Source organism: Pongo abelii, chromosome 1, assembly GCF_028885655.2.
Source record: "Pongo abelii isolate AG06213 chromosome 1, NHGRI_mPonAbe1-v2.0_pri, whole genome shotgun sequence".
In the NCBI taxonomy this organism is placed as follows: Eukaryota; Metazoa; Chordata; class Mammalia; order Primates; family Hominidae; genus Pongo; species Pongo abelii.
Window position 1 is genome coordinate 187699818 of NC_071985.2, and position 19007 is coordinate 187718824.

General features: G+C 41.0%; 2 protein-coding genes across 5 annotated transcripts in view; one reads left to right on the plus strand and one right to left on the minus strand.

Annotated features, from left to right (window-relative positions):
- The window catches only part of GPBP1L1 (GC-rich promoter binding protein 1 like 1), a 90989-nt gene extending 80026 nt beyond the window's left edge, over nucleotides 1-10963 (plus strand). Inside the window, exon 25 of the transcript XR_008510695.2 lies at nucleotides 10831-10963. The gene's annotated coding sequence lies outside the window, so the exon portion shown is untranslated. The remainder of the gene's footprint in view (nucleotides 1-10830) is intronic.
- NASP (nuclear autoantigenic sperm protein) overlaps nucleotides 1-19007 on the minus strand; it is a 35019-nt gene that overhangs the window by 11044 nt on the left and 4968 nt on the right. For 2 of the 4 annotated variants that reach the window (XM_024247403.3, XM_024247391.3), the window contains exons 2-5: nucleotides 16129-16176; nucleotides 5164-5274; nucleotides 2166-2246; nucleotides 577-686 (exon numbers count right to left, since the gene is read on the minus strand). In XM_024247403.3, coding sequence (XP_024103171.1) covers nucleotides 577-686; nucleotides 2166-2246; nucleotides 5164-5274; nucleotides 16129-16176 — 350 coding nt within the window. Of the gene's footprint in view, nucleotides 1-576; nucleotides 687-2165; nucleotides 2247-5163; nucleotides 5275-7069; nucleotides 7143-16128; nucleotides 16177-19007 lie in introns of those variants that run through there. The other 2 variants (XM_024247394.3, XM_054535487.2) reach the window with 2 other exon arrangements.

Here is a 19007-nt window from a genome sequence, read left to right on the forward strand (position 1 = left end):
GGAAAGGGAGCGTCCCGGCTAGCAGAGCAACTTATTGCAAAAGAAACCCAAGCTTGTTAAACTAGGTATTGTTTTACTTGAGCATTCTGATTACCAGTTAGGTAAGAGATGCCAAGCTTTTCATTCTCCCCCATCTGATATGTAAAACTATAGCAGCCAAATTCAGCTTAGAAATTATATAATTTTCGCAGACATAAAAAATGTACAAGGGCTCTAAAAGTACCGCTATTAAAATAACTGAACTGCATAGGCTGTTTAAAAAAAATTTGCATCAGAAAAATATTTAAGGTTGTAATAGTATTTAAAACACCAATTTAATCTTGCTTTTATCTTTTTGATTTAAAAAACTCCAATAGAAATAACTGGATTTACTTGAGAAAATAAGTTATTCTCTTACAAAAATCTGCTGTTAGTTTCAGTAAACAGCTACCCCCACTGCAATCTCCCCCAGATGCAGGCATCACCCCAAGCATCTTAGAAGAGACCATCCAGGACAGGTAGAGCCCTGTTTCCACCACTGTATACAAGAAATATACAACGTCGCATCTCTTGAATGTCACATGCAACTCCACATACCATCTATGTTATCATTATTTTCTACCAGAGATTCATCTTCTGTTTTTTCTCCTTCTTCCTCTTCCACATGCACACCTTCCAAGGCGTTTCCCAACACACCATTCTCCATTCTAGGAGAACAAGAGAAAGCACCAAAGGTTTGATGGCTAGAACCCAGCAATTTTTTCTAAGACAGAAAATACAGTCCTATATTATAAAAGCAAGGGAAGAGTAAGCCAAGCGCAGGCAATATAAAACTATATATACTCAAGGAAGCAATGATCAAAACTTTAGTAATATAAATTAAGACTGCAAGAGCACTGAAGGAAATAAGCATATTCCTCCATCCAGCTGCCTGAAAAGCATGATGTCTCTTGTCAAAAGAACAAGACCTATATGCATTCCATTTGTAATAGGACCATACTATTTCCCAAACTTTGTATCCACCCCATTTCTCTAAATAGCCAAATACTCTAGCAAGATTTTCACGGCAAATCATGAGAAAGTTCTGTATGATTACAAGATTAAAAACTTACCAGAGGCCAGGCACGGTGGCTCACGCCTATAATCCCAGCACTTTGGGAGGCGGAGGCAGGCAGATCACCTGAGGTCAGGAGTTCAAGACCAGCCTGACCAACATGGAGAAACCCCGTCTCTACTAAAAATACAAAATTAGCTGGACATGGTGGCGCATGCTTGTAATCCCAGCTACTCAGGAAGCTAAGGCAGGAGAATCACTCGAACCTGGGAGGCAGAGGTTGCGGTGAGCGGAGAGCACACCATTGCACTCCGGCCTGGGTGACAAGAGCGAAACTCCATCTTAAAAAAAAAAAAAAAACTTATCAGAACTGGGCCAGGCACAGTGACTCACGCCTGTAATCCCAGCACTTTGGGAGGCTGAGGTGGGTGGATCACCTGAGGTCAGGAGTTCGAGACCAGCCTGGCCAACATGGTGAAACCCCGTCTCTACTAAAAATAAAAAATTAGCCGGGTGTGGTGACACACGCCTGTAGTCCCAGCTACTCAGGAGGCTGAGGCAGAAGAATCACTTGAACCCGGAAGATGAAGGATGCAGTGAGCCGAGATCGCGCCACTGCATTCCAGCCTGGGTGACAAAGTGAGACTCCATCTCAAAAGAAAAAAAAAACAAAAAAAAACTTACCAGAACTGAGATTAAATAGATGACATCATTTGCTAGTTTGTATACCCTAAACAGAACTTATTTTGATTGATAAATTCTGACAGAACATAGCCAAGAACTTTTCAATAGTAAGAGTCTTTTTTACTGGACAGTCTCACCTGCTAATTCTTTCCAGTTGTCCTCTATTCAGTCCTTATTTTGAGCTAGCTCACAGTGCTTTTAAAGATTCTCTCTCTACACTGAACTTTGGATCATTCACTATTGGAAAGATCTTTGCTTCTACTGACTCCAAAAGTCAAAACTTAAATAACTACTAATTGTATCAAGTGCCATTCACAACTTCCATCACTACTTCAAGCTCCTTCAAAACTCTCTAGGTAAAACCAATCTTGCTTAGCTCCTGTGAAATCTCAAAGCTAGTAAACAATCTTAACAAGGAAACTTCAGTTTTTAAATACAACATCCATACCTTGCCAATTCCAGAAGTGATTTCCCATAGAAAAAGAAGGCTTCTCCACACTCATTAGCTGTCTCTCCATACTTCTTACCTCTACAAAGAGAATAAACATCTAAAATCTGAATTACCATCTAATCTAAAACATTTAGTTCTAGTTCTTCAGTTATAAATTGATATTTCTCCAGTAACATACTCCTAGAAAACCAATACCCCTCTTGCTTTCAAGGTCAAAGTGACATTAAACAATGCATGAAAATTTTGTATGCTCTTTATCAATATATAATATATATATATCCTAAGTGACATAAATGTACTACAATTAGTAATATATAATGTAGGGCCAAACAGCCCTAAGGTATTAATAGGTATTCCTCCTGCTAAAAGACGGATGTCAATATGGATCAGAATAGTTAAAGGACCTTTGGCTGGGACCTAGAGGATGATTAAGGCCCATGGAAAGGCATGATGTAAAGCGTAGAATATCTGGAGTTGTTCTACCTGGATTCAAATCCTACCTTTAACCCATAACTAGCTGTGAGACCTTAGACAAATTATTCTCACAGTGCCTGAGTTTTCTCATCTGTAAAATGGGAATGTTAATAACTGTTCAAAGAGCTATTGCAAGAACTAAATGAGTTAATGTACGTAAAAGCACTGAAAACGATGTTTAGACAACTAATAGCACTGTGTATTAAGTCTTAGCTATTAATATCTAGACAGAGAAGGACAAAAATTACATAAGTATAATCAACAAAAGGAGAAAGTACTTCTCTATGTAAGGTAAGAAGACTGGCTTTCATGGAGTAAAACACTGGCAGAATTCATGCAGTCAGGCCAACTAATGGCCTAAGAGTCTATTGAGAGTAACTAGAAAATCTAAGCAGTAAATTGTGACGGAGGTCATGTTTAAGGGTAGTCTACTAGATTAGAATAGGACATCTCAAATTTTCCTCCTAAATACCCTTAATGGCAGGAAAGTGGGAATACTCACCTCTCCAGTAATCTGGGAAAAATAACCTAAGAGAAAAGTGTTTATGTGTGCTTAAAAACTTAGGTAACATTTTATGTTGTAAGACAACCATGCATTTTTAAATAAAAATACCTAAATACAGCTGGGCACGGTGGCTCACGCCTGTAATCCCAGAACTTTGGGAGGCCGAGACAGGTGAATCACCTGAGGTCGGGCGTTCGAGACCAGCCTGACCAACACGGAGAAACCCCATCTCTACTAAAAATACAAAATTAGGCAGGCGTGGTGGTGCATGCCTGTAATCCCAGCTACTCGGGAGGCAGAGGCAGGAGAATCACTTGAACCAGGGAGGCGGGGGTTGCAGTGAGCTGACATCGCGCCATCACACTCCAGCCAGGGCAACAAGAGTGAAACTCCATCTCAAAAATAAAAAATAAAAAATAAAAATAAAAATCTCCAAATACTACCAGATAAAATTTAGTCTCTACCCTACCAGAGCCCCAATTCATTAAGCTCAAGCAGAGAGGAACAAAGAGGACAGGAATCAGACAAGAGATTTTTGCAGATATCCAGGAGCAAGATTCTGTTCTGGATGTTGGGAGAGGCAGTAGGGGTTTAGGAAAAGAATGGATTGATATTAAGCGTCAAACCTGAAACCCACAAATGCTTTGTTATAACCATTTCTTTTATAAGGAAGATTTAACTTAAACTATATGTAATGTAATCAACTGTATGTAACGTATGCAATGATTGACCTTCAAGTTCAATTGCAATTGCTAATACTGTATTTGAGGAAACTCAAACCTCGCCATAGACCAAAAGGCTGTTGCTTGACGATTTAACTTGCTTTTTTTTCCTCTCAGATAATGGAGGTACATTAAAGTCTTTGGGGAAAATAAATGATCTTTAAGGCACTAAAGCTAACCTTTTCCTCTAGGATATAGGTCTATATGGTTACCTGGTGGTAGCTACCAACTTCTAAGCAATTCCAACAACAGTGCTAAGAATGTATGAAAAATGTGCTAAAAACGTATGAAAAAATGTTGTGCTAATAATAGCACTATCAATCATGGCACTATCAATCATGACTTGCTTGGGCCTAAAGAGTTTCCACAGACACAGAACTTCTAGTGTTAAAATTGGGAAAGTCAGGCTGGGACTCAGTGGCTTACGCCTGTAATCCCTTTGCAAAGCACTTTGGGAGGCCAAGGTGGACGAATTGCTTAAGCCCAAGAGTTTGAGACCAGCCTGGGCAATGTGGGGAAACCCCATCTCTACAAAAAAAAAAAAAAAAAAAAAAAAAATACAAAAATTAGCTGGACATGGTGGCACATACCTGTGGTCCCGGCTACTGGGGAGCCTGGGAGGCTGAGGCTGCAGTGAGCATGAGATTGTGCCACTGCACTTCAGCCTGGGTGACAGAGACCCTGTCTCAACAACAAAAAAAGCAGGGGTTGGCTGGGCGCGGTGGCTCACGCTTGTAATCCTAGCACTTTGGGAGGCCGAGGTGGGCGGATCACGAGGTCAGGAGATCGAGAGCACGGTGAAACCCCATCTCTACTAAAAATATAAAAAATTAGCCAGGCGTGGTGGCAGGCGCCTGTAATCCCAGCTACTCAGAGAGGCTGAGGCAGGAGAATGGCGTGAACCCAGGAGGCGGAGCTTGCAGTGAGCCGAGATCGCGCCACTGCACTCCAGCACTCCAGCCTGGGTGACAGAGCGAGACTCCGTCTCAAAAAAAAAAAAAAAAGCGGGGGTTGAGGGATGGGGAGAGAGGTCCTAGATAAACCAGGACAAGGTGTGGTCACCCAAATTAGTAGTGATTGGAATACAAATTACATTACTCAGGAAAATGAAAGGGTGGAATTGCTTGGTGATATTTAAGTTTTACACTTATAGTTACTGGTACAAACCACATGAAAAATAATCAAATGTTTTAAAACTCTTGCTCTTCATGCTTTTTCCCCATAAAATAATGTTTTATAACTCAAGGTTTATTAGAACATAATATTACATCATAGCAAAATATACAATACTTACAAAAGACTAGCTGCTTCCTGGAATGCATTGACAGCTGCTGGAATATCCCCCATCACCAGATGTTTCTGTCCTAAACCCAATAGTTTCTTAGCTTCACTATCCACATCCAGACTGCAAAAAAAAGATTTTTTCTAGGTCAAGTACTGTTTAAATCAGTATTTTTTGAATACCTGCTACACTTGAGCAATAGTTTGATTTTTTAAAACTTTTGGACTACTCTGGCAAGGCCTGGCTAACACACTTATTTACCATCACAAAATCAAAAGAAATCTTAAAGGCAACATTCCCAGAAGCTTGACTAGAGTATTTTCTCAGCTGGGTGTGGTGGCTCACGCCTGTAATCCCAGCACTTTGGGAGGCCAAGGCGGGCGGATCACGAGGTCAGGAGATCGAGACCATCCCGGCTAACATGGTGAAACCCCGTCTCTACTAAAAATACAAAAAATTAGCCGGGCGTGGTGGCAGGTGCCTGTAGTCTCAGCTACTCAGGAGGCTGAGGCAGAAGAATGGCGTGAACCCAGGAGGCGGAGCTTGCAGTGAGCGGAGATGCGCCACTGCACTCTAGCCTGGGCAACAGAGCAAGACTCCACCTCAAAAAAAAAAAAAAAAAATTTCTCTTAACGGTTCATCTAATCACAAAGCCTGTGTTGTATATTATTATAAATATTTCCTAATTAATCCACAAATAAAAAAGGTATCATAAAAGAACCATAAATTCATACAAATTGCGCTAGCTAAAAGAAATATTAAAATTAAGAAGCATTTAGGTAAATAGGGCAAGAGGCAGTGATTTCAAGATTAAGACAATGTAGTATTGGCATAAAGAAAACCAAATGGATCAAATAGAACACAGAGTACAAAAACAGATCCATGCATATATGACTGACTGAAATTTTGAAAAAGGTACCAAGGCAATGCAATGGGGAATGGATAATCTGTCTAACAAATGGTGCTGGAGTAATTATAAATTCACATGCAATAAAGTGAACCTCAACTGTTATCTCGTATCTCATACAAAAATTAATCTGAAATGGATCATAGGCTTTCTAAATATAAGATTTAAACCATAAAATTTCTACAAGAAAATACAGGATAAAAATCTTAGTGACTTTGGGTTTGGCAAAGACTTCTTGAATATGAAAGAAAAAGCACAAACTATAACAAGAGGAAAAAAAAAAATCAATGAACTAGACACACCACTAAAATGAAAAACTTTTGGTTTTGAAAGACACTGTTATAAAAACAAAAAAGGCAGGCCAAACTGGGAGAAAATATATGCAAAACTTCTGATAAAGGACTTGAATATATAAAGAACTCTTAGAATGCAATAATAAAAAATCCAATAAAAAGGGGGCGAAAGATTTTAACAAACATGTCATCAAAGACACACAGATGGCAAATAAGCACATGAAAAGATGCCAACATTATTGGTCACTCAAAAAAATACAAACTAAACCCATGATAAGACACTGTTATACTCACTATAATGGCAAAAATTTTAAAAGACTGACTACACATCAAATGATGGTGAGGATGTAGGGCAACTAGAACTGTCAAACACTGCTGGTAAGAATGTAATGGTAGAATCACTTTAGAAAACAGTTTGGACGTTTCTTGAAGTTAGATATATACCTACCATATGATCTAGCCATTCCACTCCTAGGTATGAACCCAAAAAACAGAAATGAATGCCCATACAAAGATTTGTACATAAATATTCACAGCAGCTTTATTTGTAAGCCAAAAACTAGAAACCCAAATGGATAAACAAATTGTGATATATCTACATCATGAAATGTCATTCACTAACAAAAAGAATGAACTATTAATACACGTGGTAACATGGATGAATCTCAAAATAATTATGCTGAGTCAAAGAAACTATACAAAAAGAAACAGTACTTACTGTATGATTCTATTTAGATAATATTCTACAAAATGCAACCCATCTTCAGTGACAGAAAGCAGATTAATGGTTGCTGGGGAGGGAATGAAGTACAAAGGCACATGAGGAAACTTTGAGGTGATGAAAATGCTCATTATCTTGATTGTGATAATGGTTTACAGGTGTATACATATGTAGAAACTCATAATTGTTACTTTAAAGTTATGTGCAGTTTCCTGTATGTCAATTAGACCTTCATTTAATGTTTCTTATAGCTTTAAGAAAAACCTGGGTCAAAAGAGCAAGAGTCAGTGATATTTTAAGTTCCATTAATGAAAACCAAATTATTTGGAAGGATAATCCCTCTTCTTAATTCAATCAACAATACTTGGGCCCCTGATATTGCTGGGCACAATTCAAGACACTGTAATTATAACAAGAATGAGCTAAGACCACATGGACAATGTCAAATTGAAGCAGAGAACTTAAGAAGGCAAGCCAAAAAAAAAAAAAAAAAAATACAGGGCAAAAGTACTCTGGGACAGAGGCAACAGTAAGTTCAAAGCTCTAAAAGAAGCTTGCTTAAAATATTTGAGAAACAAAAACTTTTCTGGCTAGAGTAAGCTGGGGAAGAATTATGGGAAATAAAGGTGAGGAAGAGGGAGAGAGCAGCATCACATTAGTATGGACTTTAAGACAGAACAAGAACAGAACTGGGGAGAAAACCAATTGGAAAGAAAGTCTGGCCGGGCGGCAGTGGCTCATGCCTGTAATCCCAGCACTTTGGGAGGCTGAGGCAGGCGGATCACAAGGTCAGGAGTTCGAGACCAGCCTGGCCAAGATGGTGAATCCCCCCTCTCTACTGAAAATACAAAAGTTAGCCGGGCATGGTGGTGTGTGCCTGTAGTCCCAGCTACTCGGGAGACTGAGGCAGAAGAATTGCTTGAACCAGGGAGGCAGAGGTTGCAATGAGCCGAGACTGTGTCACTGCATTCCAGCCTGGGTGGCAGAGCGAGAGTCCATCTCAAAAAAAGAAAAGAAAAGAGAAGAAAAGGAAAAGTCTAAGGCTGAGCATGGTGGCTCATGCCTGTAATCCCAGCACTTTGGGAGGCCAAGGTGGGAGGATCACTTGAGCCCAGGAGTTAGAGACTAGCATCTCCACAGGAAAATACAAAAATTAGCTGACATCACGGTATGCACCTGTAGTCCCCGTTAGTCCCCGTTACTCGCGAGGCTAAGGCAGGAGGACTGTTTGAGCCCAGTAATTCAAGGCTGCAGTGAACTAGGATCACACTGCTGCACTCCAGCGTGGGCAACAGAGCAAGACTCTATGTCCAAAACAAAACAAAACAAAAACTCTTTCTCTATTTAAAAAAAAAAGGAAAGAAAGAAACCATAAAAATCTAGACAAGAACCTGAGGAGTATTAGAGAGGGTTAGATTCTGAATAAACTTATTTTAAAATTTGCTAATGGACTAGATATATAATTTATTGAATGAAAGAGTCAGAGATAAAGCAAACTTTTTTTGGCCTGGACAACTGGTATTAAGTGTTAATAATGGACTACGTAGAAATTTTATCTACATTTAAATCCTAGGATCTACACCTCATAAAGTTATTGAATTACCCCCACCTTACAGATGGAAAACTGAATATTAATGGCAGCGATTCAAATCTACACAATCTAGATGAAAAGTTCTAGAACAACATTGCCATTGACTGATTAAAAAGTCAACTGAAGGAGAAGCCAGTGAGAAACAAGGCAATCAATTACTGTACAGTATTTAGCTTTGGATATGTTAATTCTGAGATCCCTATTAGACCTCCAAGATATTAAAAGGGAGAAATTTGGGAGAGATATGGGGACTGGAGATACAAATGGGAGAGTCAGGTACTTAAAGCCACAGGACTTAACAGAGGAGAATACACAGGGAGTGGCTACTAATAAAGACGTTGTAGGACTGACTGAGCCCTGGGAGCCTTCCAACATTTAGAGGTGGGGCGACGAGGAAGAATGGGGGTTGAGGGGAATAGCCAGTGAAGGAAAAGAGACAAGAAAACAGTATGAAGTAAAGTAATGGGGCCAGGCGCAGTGACTGGCCAACATGGTGAAACCCCATCTCTATTAAAAATACAAAAATTAGCCGGGCATGGTGGTGGACGCCTGTAATCCCAGCTATTTGGGAGGCTGAAGCAGGAGAATTGCTTAAACCTGGGAGAAGGAGGCTGCAGTGAGCCAAGATTGAGCCACTGCACTCAAGCCTGGGTGACAGGGCAAGACTCCATCTCAAAAAAAAAAAAAAAAAAAAAAAAGTAACGGGAGTAATGGATTGGGTCAAATGTTACTGATAAGATTAACTCAGAGAGCTGAGAAATGACTATTAGAGTAAGGAATATGCATGGTATTAAAGACCATAAACAAGACTATTTTAGTAGAATGGTAGACAAAAACTTGATTGAAGCAGCTTCAATTAAGAACAAAAGTAGTAGAGAAACAGAGTGGACACCTCTTTCACATTTTCCTGTCAAAGAAACTGATGTGAGGTAATAGATGAAGGGAAGTATGAGGGGGTCAACAAACGGTTAAATCTGGTGATACCTAGTGGGCTGATACAAGTAATCTCATAGGAAACAAGAATAGTATTGTTGCATAGAGAACTAAAGGAGTTCTATTAAGTAAATGATGAGTGGGATCTTGTGAACAAATGGAGATGTTGGTGTTATGTAAGAGCAAAGAAACTTTGATGTCAGGATCCTTCACACTGTTAACGTTACTGAAGCCCCCAAAAGCCTCTGTGTATACAAGTTGTATCTGTCAGTATTCGCCATACTGAAGAATAGTGGCACTGTTTTACGTTTTTACAAATCTCCTAAATGTCTGTTAGTAGACGAGAACAGGATTTTCATATTCACTATTCTACCATGTTTGCTTTTCATTAAAGTACAGGAATATCTGACTTGATATAGATATGCAGTTGGAAAGAGAATATTTAAATAGTCCTTTCAGATAACTGGATATTCTTCTGTTACCACACCCAAACCCAACAAGTGGTCATTTGTCTTTAAAAAAAAAAAAAAAAAAAAAAAAATCTTGCTCTGTCGCCCAGGCTAGAGTGCAGTGGCACGATCTCAGCTCACTGCAACCTCCACCTCCTGGGTGCAAGCCATTCTTGTGCCTCAGCCTCCCCAGTAGCTGGGATTAAAAGCGGGCACCACCATACCCAGCTAATTTTTGTATTTTTAGTAGAGATGGTTTCACCATGTTGGCCAGGCTGGTCTCAAACTCCTGACCTCAAGTGATCCGCTGCCTCGGCCTCCCAAAGTTCTGGGATTACAGGCGTGAGCCACCACGCCCAGCCAACAAGTGGTAATTTCTTTTTTCTTTTCTTTCTTTTTTGAGACAGCGTCTCACTCTATTGCCCAGGCTGGAGTGCAGTAGTGCAATCTCGGCTCACTGCAACCTCTGCCTCCCAGGTTCAAGTGATTCTCCTGCCTCAGCCACTTTGAGTAGCAGGGATTACAGGCACATGCCACCATGCCCAGCTAATTTTTGTATTTTTACTAGAGACAGGGTTTTACCATGTTTGCCAAACTGGTCTCGAACTCCTGACCTCAAGTGATCCTCCCGCCTCAGCCTCCCAAAGTACTGGGATGCAGGCGTGAGCCACAGCACTTGACCAACAAGTGGTAATTTCTTAAAGGTTAGTTGTACTGTATAATCTGAAAACACTGATGAACTTCTCATACTGGTACATTAAAAACCAGTCTATCTTGTATTCTAGATCTTCTACTTATGAACAATTACATAAACCCAAGGTCACAGCAGCAGTACTCACAATAAAAAGCAAGGAAATTCTGACACACCACAACATGGATGAATGTTAAGAACGCTATGCTAAGTGAAATAAGCCAGTCACGAAAAGGTAAATATTCTATTATTCCATTTATATGAGGTATCTAAAGTAGCCAAATTCAGAGACAGAAAGCAGAATGGTGGTTGCCAGGGGCTAGGGAAGACAGAGGGAGTTGTTTAGTGGGTAATAGTTTCAGATTTGCAAGATAAGATTGGGTATACAACAATGTGAATTTACTTAACACTACTGACTTACACACTTAAAAATATGGAAAATTTTATATTATGTGTGTTTTACCACAACTTAAAAATCAATTTCATCAGAACAGTCAAAGTATTAGGATACTGTCAGTCTCACAACAACAGCTGATATATAACTTATCCAAAATTTTTATTTTTCATGTGAAAGCTCACATTCTATCACTAGCACCCAATACTGTCAGTTATTTCCCTTAAAGTGACAGGCTCACTGTATTCATTTTGGAGAAAACATCTGCTAAGTATCAAGTCTAAATAAGTTTGTCTGTTGGTCATTCTTTCAAAAATAAAACTTTCGAATAAAACATTCTTTCAAATAAAAGCCAGTAAAGTTACATGAAAAAAGTAGCTCAATCAACTCTTAATTAAAATCACACAATGGCTTTTCATAAAGAAAACCACTGTACCTACTTTTGATATGCTGAAGCGCTCCATCCATAATTCCTATTTTGCCAGGTTACCTTAAAACCATGTAGTCAAGGACTGAGAATTAATAAACTTAAGTTTGTAATGCTTCATCATGGACATTTTCTAAGTGAAGGTGATAGTGAAGAACACAAGAATTGCTAGTACTATTTGTTGCCACTGCCTTGATTTATGTTAAGGTAACAGCAGGTTTATCCACCATTACTTTTGCACGATCACTGCCAGTGGTCAAAAAGGCAGTCTTGTTAGTACAAAAACAGTTTTGATCTTACATTATCCCTGAAAGAGTACTGGAGACCCCAAAGGTATACAACAAAAAAACTTTGAGAACTGCTGAATAAGAGCATGAACAGGCATTCAAAAGGAGAGAATATATGGGTAAAGATTTATGGCACAGTGTTAAGAAATTTCTCTTCGTATTGTTTATTCAGTGAACAAACAAAAATCCAGAACCAAACATAAAACAAACGAAAATCATCAGGTAAAAGCAAGATGAGGGGTATGGTGTTGAATGTTTAAGAATATATAAAGAAAAAGTTGATCAGCTGGGTGCAGTGGCTCATGCCTGTAATTGCAACAACACAGGAGGCTGAAGAGGGAGCATCATAGGGAGGCCAGGAGTTCAAGACCTGCCTGACCAACATTAATAAGACCCTGTCTCTAAAACACACACACACACAAAACTTAGTCTGGGAGGCTGAGGCAGGAGTATCTCTTGAGCCCAGGAGTTTCAGGCTGCACCAAGCCAGGATCAGGACCCACTGTACTCCAGCCTGAGTGGCTGAGCAATACCCTGACTCAAAGGGGGAAAATAAGAAGGAAAGATTAAGCAATTCCGCAGAATGGGAAAACAACTTGACCGGAGAAATGCAGTATAACTGCCAATCAAAACTAAAAACCCACTTCAGGTCAGAGGTTATAAATTTAAGGTGAGACTAATAATGTGTTTTCCAACCATCCTTCATGTTTCTCTCAGAATCAGAATATTCTGGTCCTCTAAAAATCAAACGCTTATGCCAAGCATAGTGGCTCACACCTGTAATCCAGCACTTCAGGTGGCTGAGGTGAGAAGATGGCTTGAGCCCCAACCTGGGCAACATGACGAAACCTCATCTCTAAAAACAAAATACAAAAATTAGCCAGGCATGGTGGCACCCATCTGTGGTCCTAGCTACCCAGGAGGCTAAAGCAGGAGGATCACCTGAGCCCAGGGAAGGTCAAGGCTGCAGTGAGCCACGATTGCACCACTGTACTCCAACCTGGACGATGGAGTTTAATACTGATGATTACATATCAAGCACTGTGTTTTGGGTAGCCTAGCTACATTTAGTCAGTCCAGAAACTTAAATACTATGGTACATCCTATGAGTAACCCCCTTGAAAGTATTGTGTTTAGGATCAATCCTAAACAGTATTCAGTATTCATACCACCCAAATACCAGATTAACTCATAAGATATTTTGTTTTGTTTTTTTGAGAGTTTCGCTCATCACTCAGGCTGGAGTGCAGTAGTGTGATCTTGGCTGACTGCAACTTCCACCTCCCGGGTTCAAGTGATTCTTCTGCCTCAGCCTCCCAAGTAGCTGGAATTACAGGTGCTCGCCACCACGACCGACTAATTTTTGTATCTTTTTTAGTAGAGATGGGGTTTCACCATGTTGGCCAGGCTGATCTTGAACTCCTGACCTCAGGTGATTCACCCACCTCAGCCTCCCAAAGTGCTGGGATTACAGGTGTGAGCCACTGCGCCTAGCCCTTTTTTTTTTCTTTCCTTTTTTTTTTGGAGACAGGGTCTCACTCTGTCACCCAGACTAGAGTGCAGTGGCAGGATCATAGCTCACCACAACTTCGACTTCCTGGGATTCCGCAATCCTCCTACCTCAGCCTCCCCAATATCTGGGACCACACACAAGTGCCACAACGAACAGTTAATTAAAAAAAAAATTTTTTTTGTAGAGATAGTGTCTTGCTATGTTGCCCAGGCTGGTCTTGAACTCCTGGAGTCATGTGATCCTTTCAGAGATGGAGGTCTTGCTTGGCCTCCCAAAGTGTTGGGATTACTGGTATAAGCTACCACACCCAGCCAAGCAGTATTTTATAACTTATTTTAACCCTTTTCCCGTTTAAGAGAAAAAAAAAAAGTACAGTTCACTGCCAGCACTCATTTAATTTTACATAAACATGTTCTCTGAAGCTGAAGCAAATCTGACTTTCAGCGTGAAAATAAAAATATAAAACTGTTCTTGGAGTTTTTTTTTTTTTTTTTGGAGACAGTCTCACTCTGTCACCCAGGCTGGAGTGCAGTGGAACAATCTTGGCTCAATGCAACCTCCACCTCCCAGGTTCAAGTGATTCTCTTGCCTCAGTCTCCCGAGTAGCTGGGATTATAGGCGCCTGCCACCACGCTCAGCTAATTTTTGTATTTTTAGTAGAGACAGGGTTTCACCATGTTGGCCAGGCTGGTCTTGAACTCCTGACCTCAAGTGATCAGCCCACTTCAGCCTCCCAAAGTGCTGGGATTACAGACATGAGCCACTGTGCCTGGCCAGAGTTATTTCTAAACACAACATCAGAATCGTCTATTTCATAAAAATTGGATTCATCAAATGAATCTTTGGCCAACAACCATTTGAGAACGATGTTAACATCATATATAGGAATGCTACGTTTTCTAGGATTTGACATTTACAGCAATTGAGAATTACCATATTTTGTAAATGGAAATAACCATTACTAAAAACAGAGTGCTATAAACAGAATGATGTCTTTTTATCCAAAATCTATATATTAGAGTGATGTGAAAATAATAATAAAGGGGAGCTATTTCATGGCAGTTTTCACTGGGTAAATGCTGCAGCCCCAAGCACCACCAGCAAGTATTCTCGGGGCAAATGGGAAACGGGTTAAATAACCAAGATGACAACAGGATTTCAAACATGAAAAACATAAAACCCTATGGACACTTAAAAAAATATATTTGTGGCCGGGCGCGGTGGCTCACGCCTGTAATCCCAGCACTCTGGGAGGCCAAGACGGGCGGATCACCCGAGGTCAGCAGTTCGAGACCAGCCTGACCAACATAGCGAAACCCTGTCTCTACTAAAAATACAAAAATTAGCCGGGCGTGGTGGTGGGTGCCTGTAATCCCAACTACTTGGGAGGCTGAGGCAGGAGAATCGCTTGAACCCGGGAGGCGGAGGTTGCAGTGAGCCAAGATCGTGCCATTGCACTCCAGCCTGGGTGACAGAGTGAGACTCCATCTCAAAAAACAAACAAACAAAATATTTGTAAGATATTCTAACAGTAATAATTCTCAATCTTATCAGAAAGCTTTTCCATAACACATGAACCCAAATTTTATCTCAAGCTCAACAAATAAAATCAGCTGGGCATGGTAGATCAGGCTGGTAATCCCAACACTTAGGGAAGCCAAGGCAGGGGGATTGCTTGAGCCCAGGTTGGAGACCAGCCTGGCCAACAAAGCAAGAATCCTCTTCGAAAAATATAATTCGGGTGGGCACAGTGGCTCATGCCTGTAATCCCAACACTTTGGGAGGCCAAGGCAGGCAGATCACCTGAGGTCGGGAGTTCAAGACCAACCTGGCCAACATGGTGAAACCCCATCTCTACTAAAAATACAAAAATTAGCCGGGCGTAGTGGCACCCGCCTGTAATCCCAGCTACTTGTGAGACTGAGGCAGGAGAATTGCTTGAACCCAGGAGGCAGATGTTGCAGTGAGCCAAGACTGCGCCACTGCACTCCAGCCTGGGCGACAAGAATGAAACTCAGTCTCAAAAATAAATAAATAAAATAAAAGAATTAGCCAGATGTGGTGGTGCATGCCTATAGTCCCAGCTACTCAGGAGGCTGAGGCAGAAGAATCTCTTTAGCCCGGGAGTTCAAGGTGATGGTGAGCTATGATAACATCACCGTACTCCAGCTTGGGCAACAGAGCAAGACCCTGTCTCTAAAAAATAAAACAAGAAATCTCTAGGGATGTAACCTAGCATCAACCTTTTGGGTAAGCTTTTTAGCTAATTATTATGCCCACCTCTGATTAAGAAACATAGTCACTGCGGGTGTAGATCTGAGATAAAGAAAAACAAACAAAAAACCATAGTCATATCAAGATGGATAATTTACAGGGTGAGGAGGTGAGACGGGCCTGGTAGTTCACACCTATAATCCTACACTTTGAAAGGCTTAGGCAGGGAGGATTGCTTGAGGCTAGGAGTTTGAGACCAGCCTTGGCAACACAGCAAGACCCCATCTCTCCAAAAAATTTAAAAATGAGCCAAGTGTAGTGGCATGTGCCTATAGTCCTAGCTACTCAGGAGGTTGAAGTGGGAGGATTGCTTGAGCCCAGGAGTTCAAGGTTGTAGTGAGCCCTGACTGCACACTGCACTTCGGCCTGAGCAACAAAGTGACACCTTGCCTCTATCAAAAATAAATTAATTAAAAAATAAAAATAACTTTAAAGTTATATTGCTCTTAGTTTATGTTCCTGATACGAATCTAACTGTACCATGTAAATAATCTTACCTCTCTACTTTATCTGCAGATGTAGAAGGAGCAGGAACATCTTCAATTCTGTAATAAAAAATTAAAGGGGAAAAAATGTAAAATTGGAGGCAATTATTAAGCCTGAAAATAAAATAAATTCAGAAAAATATAAAGGAATAAAAGAGCTGTCTTTTATTAAATACTCAAGTATTATTTACTTACTTACATTATCAAATTTAATTCATTTAATTCCTACTCACGCAAATATCCAGGGCTGAAAATAAGTGGCAACTTCACAGCTATAACCACAGGGATGAGGAACAACTTAAAGGGCAGTGCTTTCAGCTACAGGTTGTAAGCTATCTGGGCCATTTGCCTAGAATCTTGAAATGGTCTTGGATCCTTATCTACAAACTCCGTCACAGCCAGTCATTTATATCAAATAGTTTTATTAAGAAGTCATTCTGACCAAATGGTCTAGCGCAGAGCCTCTCAAACTACCTGTGGTTAAGGGACTAGGTCTTTTATTTCCAGTCTGTAACACACAGGTTTTTTAAATACAATGTCAGGGAGATATCACAGCGAGACTCCAACTCAAAAAAAAAAAAAAAAAAAAAAAAGCTACACTATGACTGCAATATAAGACTCTGAATTGAATACCATTAAAAGCAAGGAACCAGTAAAACCACTATTAAATAACATTGTAAAGCATTTATCAGTGATAAATTTCTTCTTTTTTTTTGAGACGGAGTCTCGCTCTGTCACCCAGGCTGGAGTACCCTGGTGCAATCTCCGCTCACTGCAAGCTCTGCCTCCCGGGTTCACGCCATTCTCTTGCCTCAGCCTCCCGAGTAGCTGGGACTGCAGGCACCCGCCACCACGCCCGGCTAATTTTTTTGCATTTTTAGTAGAGACAGGGTTTCACTGTGTTAGCCAGGATGGTCTCGATCTCGATCTCCTGACCTCATGATCCACCTGCCTCGGCCTCCCAAAGTGCTGGGATTACAGGCGTGAGCCACCGTGCCCGGCCGATAAATTTATTTCTATTCTTGCTTAGCACAAGCCTAGACAAATAGAAAAGAGGCTGAACTAAGGCAGTACTTGTACAGTTGGAAAAAAAGATGAATTAAAGCAGTGTTTCTCAAATTTTAGTCTGTATGCAAACCATTTGGAGGAACTGTTAAAACAGTTTGAGCTCCACCCCCTACAGTTTCTGAGTCAGAAGGTTTGAGGTTAGGTTCAAGAATCTGCATTTCTAACAACTGCCCAGGTGACACACTGCTGGTTTCTAGAACCATGCTCTGAGGACTACTGGATCAGAACAAAAATTATAAACGGATGTTCATGTCCTATCTGGGCAATAGATATGTCTGATCCAGTTTTGTTTTGTTTTTGAGACAGTCTTTCTCTGTGGCCCAGGCTGGAGTGCAGTGGTATCATCTCGGCTCTCTGCAACCTCTGCCTCCCGGGTTCAAGCAATTCTCCTGCCTCAGCCTCCCAAGTAGCTGGGATTACAGGTGCCCACCACCACACCCAGCTAATTTTTCTGTTTTTACCAGAGATGGGTTTTCACCGTCTTAGCCAGGCTGGTCTCGAGCTCCTGACCTCAAGTGATCCTCCCGCCTCGGCCTCCCAAAGTGCTGAGATTACAGGTGTGAGCCACTGCACCTGGCCTGATCCAGTTATTTTTCAAAATGTTAATTCTAACAGTCACTACATTTACAACTATGAAGCTATGGCTTCATAGTTTTATGACATTCATTATGAATTTTTAGAATGAGCATGAATCGGCCGAGCACAGTGGCTCACTCCTGTAATCCCAGCACTTTGGGAGGCCGAGGCGGGCGGATCACGAGGTCAGGAGTTCGAGACCAGCCTGGCCAATATGGTGAAACCCCGTCTCTATTAAAAATACAAAAATTAGCTGGGCGTAGTGTATGCCTGTAGTTCCAGCTACTTGGGAGGCTGAGGCAGAAGAATCGCTTGAACCTAGGAGGCAGAGGTTGCAGTGAGCCGAGATCGTGCCACTGCACTCCAGCCTGGGCAACAGAGCGAGACTCTGTCTCAAAAAAAAAAAAGAATGAGCATGAATCCAGAGAAGTACTACAGGAAATGATAGGGAAATTACTTGGTAATTTGTTTGGAGAAGGCTGTTTTGCAGTGGCTCTCTCCTGTAATCCCAACACTTTGTGAGGCCAAGGTAGGTGGACTGCTTGAGCTCAGAGGTTCAAAAACCAACCTGGGCAACACAGCGAGACCTATCTCTACCAAAAATAAAATTAGATGGGCATGCTGATACATGCCTGTAGTCCCAGCTACTCCAGAGACTGATATAGGAAGATTGCTTGAGCCCAGGAGATAGAGGCTGCAGTGAGCTATGATCATATCACTATACTCCAGCCTGGGTGACAGAATAAGACCCTGTTTCAAATAAATAAACAAACCAGAAACCATAGGATATTGATAGATTCTACTCCATCTAATTCATTTCATAAAAGGTTAACTTAGCAAATATACATAGAATCTTAGTCAACAGGATAAAAAAGCCCAATGGGGAATAGATTAATGGATTTAATATAAACATTCACAAAAAAAAAACACAAAACAAAACAAAACAAAAAAACACTTGACCACCTGCTACTGCTTTTTTTTTTTTTTTGAGACGGAGTCTTGCACTGTTGCCCAGGCTGAATGAAGTGCAATGGCGCGATCTCGGCTCACTGCAAGCTCCGCCTCCCAGGTTCACGCCATTCTCCTGCCTCAGCCTCTCAAGTAGCTGGGACTACATTATTTTTTTGTATTTTTAGTAGAGATGGGGTTTCACCGTGTTAGCCAGGATGGTCTCGATCTCCTGACCTCATGATCCGCCCACCTTGGCCTCCCAAAGTGCTGGATTACAGGTGTGAGCCACCGTGCCC